The sequence below is a fragment of the Oryza sativa genome, chromosome 8, assembly GCF_034140825.1.
Source record: "Oryza sativa Japonica Group chromosome 8, ASM3414082v1".
NCBI lineage: Eukaryota > Viridiplantae > Streptophyta > Magnoliopsida > Poales > Poaceae > Oryza > Oryza sativa.
The window spans coordinates 5,019,155-5,024,489 of record NC_089042.1 but is presented as its reverse complement, the minus strand read 5'-3'; the positions used below and the strand labels follow the sequence as shown (position 1 = coordinate 5,024,489).

At 42.1% G+C, this 5,335-nt stretch overlaps 1 protein-coding gene across 3 annotated transcripts; it reads left to right on the top strand.

Annotated features, from left to right (window-relative positions):
• Window positions 1–648: 648 nt before the first annotated feature.
• Window positions 649–3,395, top strand: LOC4344829 (uncharacterized). Of its 3 annotated transcripts, XR_001548211.3 has the most exons (6): window positions 649–845; window positions 943–1,258; window positions 1,349–1,485; window positions 1,699–1,791; window positions 1,976–2,228; window positions 2,296–3,395. XR_001548211.3 is itself a non-coding variant. In XM_015794282.3 (5 exons), exons 1-5 carry the CDS (start codon window positions 722–724, stop codon window positions 2,002–2,004), a joined length of 699 nt encoding a protein of 232 aa, XP_015649768.1. In that variant the 5' UTR covers window positions 649–721; the 3' UTR covers window positions 2,005–3,395. The 3 variants fall into 3 exon arrangements, 2 of the variants coding, with proteins under 2 accessions (XP_015649768.1, XP_015649769.1); XM_015794282.3 differs by having other exon boundaries at window positions 1,976–3,395; XM_015794283.3 differs by having other exon boundaries at window positions 649–849; window positions 1,976–3,395.
• Window positions 3,396–5,335: the final 1,940 nt, after the last annotated feature.

Genomic DNA, 5,335 nt, shown 5'->3' with positions numbered 1-5,335 from the left:
AACCCAGTCCAATCTAAGGTCGTAGATTTTTCTAAAAATAATAAAGAAAAATTGACGCGAGAAAAATGAGTGATCGCCTGGGAGCAGGGTTTCCCAAACCGCCGGGGTCGGGGTTACCGCACCCCGGCGGTAAGCAAGGTTACCACGCGGTAACCGCGGTAACCGTGAAAAACCGTACAAAACCGTGCAAAATTTATCAAAAATTTAAATTATTTTTTAAATTTATTTGAATTTAAGGAGGTTACCGCGGTATTTATATCACCATACCCCCGCGGTAAGCCCAGCAACCGCGCGGTTACCGGTGGTATGGTGAACCCTGCCTGGGAGATTCAGGGTTTCCTAAACCGCCGGAGTCAAGGTTACCGCACCCCGGCGGTAAGCACGGTTACCGCGCGGTAACCGCGGTAACCGTGAAAAACCGTACAAAACCGTGCAAAATTTATCAAAAATTCAAATTATTTTTTAAATTTATTTGAATTTAAGGAGGTTACCGCGGTATTTATATTACCGTACCCCCGCGGTAAGTCTGGTAACCGCGGTAACCGCGCGGTTATCGGCGGTATGGTGAACCCGCGCGGTTATCGGCGGTATGGTGAACCCTGCGAGATCCTTATCCTGTCACTCTCGTTCTCTCTCTCCCAGTCTCTCACTCTCGTTCTATCTCTCAGTCTTTCCCCGTCTCTCTCCATCCCCTTCTCTAGTTTTGCCCACCAGATCAACCATGGAGCCATCGTCGAGTTGCCGGGGGGCGGTGGATCGGGTACTTCGCCATGTCCCCCGACGAGATGACGCGGCGGCTCGGGTTTTGCGAGGTGGTCGTCTTGTTCCGGGGCACCGTCACGCCGGCGAGTAGATGGCTAACCTCATGAGCTCGCTGTAGTCGGCATGCCTCAACTCGTGCGATCTGCACCCTAACGTTAAGGTGGATTCTTGGTTCCTCAGCTTGTACACCTCCGCCGCTAGCGCCTCTCGCGCGGATCCGCTGTCGGCGGCGACGGGAGGGGTGGATCCGGCGACCTCTTCCCCTCCTGCATGGATCCCGTCGTCTCTCCGCTCCCCTCTTGTGCGGATCTGCCGTCCGCGGCGATGGGTGGGTCGATCCGGCGACCTCCGTCGTCTCTCCACCCTCCGTTCGTGCTGATCCGCCGCGGGTGATGATGGGAGGGACGGAGGTGGGGTGGCAGACTGGCAGATGGGGCGACGACCTCGACGATGGCGACACATGTGGTTTGGGCGCCATCGCAATCTTTTCGCCCAGGTACTTTATTTTCTTTGACAATATATCATATTGTTCATGTGAAATCTTTGGATCATCTTGCATAGGAGTAATCTTGTTGCTTACTGGCAGGTTAGATAACATGTCAGTTTTGCTAGCTATTCGGCCAGCCAGAGAGGAGGGTTCAAGCTTGCGGACGAAGGTGCACCGAGGAGAGCGCAGTCGAGTGGTGGTACCGAGCGCCCGAGCGGTGGTACTGAAGATTTCAGGTGCGTTCTTGGTTCATTAACATTTTCCGAGTTATTTGGTTACACGTTTAGACATAAATTTGTGTGTGTGTATGTGTATGTAGGGGCCCGGCAATATGGATGTGTGTTCTTTGCTTGTTGGGGTTTCTGACCTAGGTGTAAACTTATTAGTTAATCATTACGACGATCTTGGTCGAGTGGCTGACTCATCGCTGGATGATGGTTTTCTTGCAGGCGGAGCCGGAGGCGGCAAGGTGGGGCTGCCGGTGTTGGACGGCGCACTCGCTTTCCCGCAGGCCACAACGGCGTCCCAGTTCCTATCTGCCGGTGAGACCTCCTATCTCGCTTTCCTGGTGTTCTCGTGTTCTTGGTTTCCCATTATTGGAAAATGAGATATTATGATTGCTTGGCCAACTAATTGAATCATTCAAATTTAGTCATAAGCCAGTAACTGCCATACTAAAATTGTCACTCTCAATTATATTGTTGATTGATGTCTTATGTTTTTCAGGTGATTTTGTTCATTTAAATGAGCCGTAGGAGGGTGATTTCATAGTGATCTACTCCGATATCAAGTCCAACAAATATGTAATGTTCCCACAAAAAAAAACAAAAAAAATGTAATGTTCATCCTGCTGTCCCCTATTCCTGTTTGTTGTTCTTGCATGCTCTGAACTAAACTCAGTTAGCTGTGATTTTGAGTGTCACCACACAATCATGGTTAAAATCCCAGCACAACTTTATCTTGATCTGGATGCAGCAAGGTAAGTCATCATGATAAATAAGTTGTATTTCTTGCCATATTTTATATTTGTTTAGGTGTGTTGCCAGGTTTTCAAGGAGACAGAAGATGAGATTTGTTGACTTTGATGGGTTGGAGTTATGGAATCGAGATGGTTGCCAAAAAAATATTCAGGTGAATTTTTTTTTGTTCAAAATAAGTTTGGTTGCATGGCTAAATTGGAACCTACTGTATTTGCTATGCCCCCTTTAATGCTTTGGAATTTTTAAGAGCTCTATATTATTGTCTGTTGATTCTGCATGGACCATAGGTGTTTATTTCACTTGTGTTCTATTGCTGCATTAAGTAATACTTTTGCGCACCGAGTTCAGAGAAAGATAGGGGAAATAGAAATAATAAACTCTGAAACCGGTTTCCTTTAAAGTAGCATATTTAGTCAATATTATTGTTTTGATTTTTTTAAACCATGTTGGCATATGAATGTGATGAATAACCACCTACAGTAGCATATGCAGAACAAGCTACTGTAACTCAAGGCATTAAGGGTATTAAGTATTGCCAGTGGTTGAATAAGACCATTAGATTGAATATATTTATGTCTCTACTGAAGGATATTGTGTGAAGTTTATGCATGCTTTCAGTTTTTAAATATTGTCAGTGGTTGATTAAGACTGTTAGATTGGATATATTTATGTCTCTATCACACTATTATGTCATGGATTTTTTTTAAAAAATATTCAGGTAATTACTGCCAATATCATCTTGTTAATATAATGATTTAATTATGCATGATAAATAAGTTGTATTTCTTCTCCTGGTACATGCATTTAATATGACAGAATTTACAAAAATTACAAGCTATTCATATCCTGATTATAATTGCTTCTAAAGTTATGCAAAAAAAAATCTAATTGTTAAGGGTTAAAGAATCACGTCCAACAGCAAATTGCTCTTTTTTTAAAAAAAAAATTGAGCGCATATGAGTAGCGTCAATCAAGAGATTGCTCAATATCCACACCAAATATCGGGTGTATATATATGAGTCTTGTTTGTGTTTTCAATTTCTTTATATAGGTTGAGAAGATGTTTGTATCATACCTTCCATGTAATTTTTATTCTTGGATTCTGAATGTAATTCCTGGGTTGTAATTCTTGAGCCATGTAATTTTATACGATTCTATTTGGGATATCCTTCAAAAAAAAATAACAGGTAGGAAAAAACCGGGCCCACCAAAAAAATTTGAGACCCACGGTCAAAAACAGTGTTTTGGAAAAAACCGGGCCCACAAAATAAAGCAATCGGAAAAAAAACTAGGCAAAAAAAATCGGACGAAAAAACTGGGCCAGAAAAACCGCACGTGAAAAAAACCAATCGGACGACCTAAAAAAAGAAGAATCGGACGAAAAAAACCAAGAAAAAAAACCACGTGTGAGAAAAAAAAATACCGCGTGCGAAAGAAAACGACGGATGAAAATTACCACCGAAAACCTTATGTATTTTTTAAGTAGGTATATATAGATATAGATATACGAAGTATATACATATGTATGTCGCCGTGGCCCAGGTCTGAAGGAGAGAGGCCTGCAGTGGCGTCTCGTCAGAGGAGACCGCCGCCGGCGTCTCGCGAGTAGGTGTTGTTTCGCGGTCGTGAGTCTCGCGAGAGGAAGAGGCGCCGAGCCGCAGAGGTGACGCGGCTCCGCAGCGAGGATTTTTTTCCCGACCTCGTGAGGCGTGGGAGGTTTCCCCGGGTATATCACGTGGATTAGGTCAGGGAAATCCGTCTCGTGGGCTTCCAAATGCTCAGGAAGGAATAAGTTCACCGGAGGTCCCTCAATTTAACAACGAGATTTTTTATGATCCGTTAACCGCAAAACCAGAAATCTTCACCCCTAAACTATACAAAACCGTCTAATTTAGGTCCCAAGGCAGTATATATGGCTGGTTTTGATGACGTGGCATCCTAATCAGCAAAAATAATAAAATAAATATGTGGGGGTCCACATGTCAGTGAGAGAAAGAGATGTGGGCCCCACATTTCTTTTTTCTTTCCCTTTCTTCTCTTTTCTCCTTTAGGCCTTGTTCGGTTACGCTTGGATTCAATCCGGGCTAGGAATGACAGGTATAGTAAGAAATTTATGATAGATACAATGAGAGACCGGGATTTATTCCGGGTCCGGAAACCAATTAATCCACTAGCCAAGAGGTGTGAAATTAATCCCGGTCTCTTATTGTCCCTATCATGAGTAAATTGGTTCCTGGCCCGAAATAAATCCTGGTCTCTTATTGTATCTATCATAAATTTCTTACTATACTTATCATTCCTGGCCCGGATTGAATCCAAGCGTAACTGAACAAGGCCTTACTAGGAAAATGCTGCGATGCACCGGTAATGTCGCGGTTGATGAAGTTGAACTTATAGATGTACCCGGTGTTGTGATTAAAAAAATATATTTTAAATAGGTATTTTTATCATTTTTATCGTAATACCGATGATAATCAGGATGGATAAAAAATACTTTTGGGTATTTATTTATAGCCTCGTAGTGGACACGTGTGCTTTCTCGCTTTGTCGACTCTCGCGTTGCCAGCATGCGTCTTAGTTTCTAAAATCATATGTGGACTCGCGTGGAGACCGGCCACGTAACATATGATGATTTTGTACAATTTTTTTCACAATCTATATTTTTATATCAAACAATTGTTTTTTCTTGCCTTCCTTCGTTTTTTTATTTTCCGGTTTTTCATACTTTTTTTATCATCTTCTTTTCTCGGTAAGATGAAGTTGAATATTAAGTTTTTTTACGCAAAATGAGGTGATATTAACGTATGATTGATTGAGTTTTAATTATAACAAACTTAAAAAATAGATTAATATGATATTTTAGAGCAACTTTTATATAAAAAGTTTTCGCACGAAATGTACCGTTTAGCAGTTTAAAAAGCGTGTCATGGAAATTTTAATCTTCATCCAAGACTTGTTGGAGAAAGGAACGAGACCTATATTATTCTGATTTTAGATAATTACATAATTAAAAACAGAAGAAAGATTAGCGAGGAGATAAATTTGTGTGGTCTGTCGACATCCTTATCCTATAACTCCCTCACTCTCTCGTTCTCTCTCCCATTTT

Bases quoted from the DNA above. Each gene is read 5' to 3' on its own strand.
- LOC4344829 (XM_015794282.3), top strand. From the start codon at position 722: ATGGAGCCATCGTCGAGTTGCCGGGGGGCGGTGGATCGGGTACTTCGC. The intron at 846-942 runs GCGAGTAGATGG...TTGGTTCCTCAG, and splicing joins TCCGGGGCACCGTCACGCCG to CTTGTACACCTCCGCCGCTA. The intron at 1,792-1,975 runs GTGAGACCTCCT...TATGTTTTTCAG, and splicing joins GTCCCAGTTCCTATCTGCCG to GTGATTTTGTTCATTTAAAT.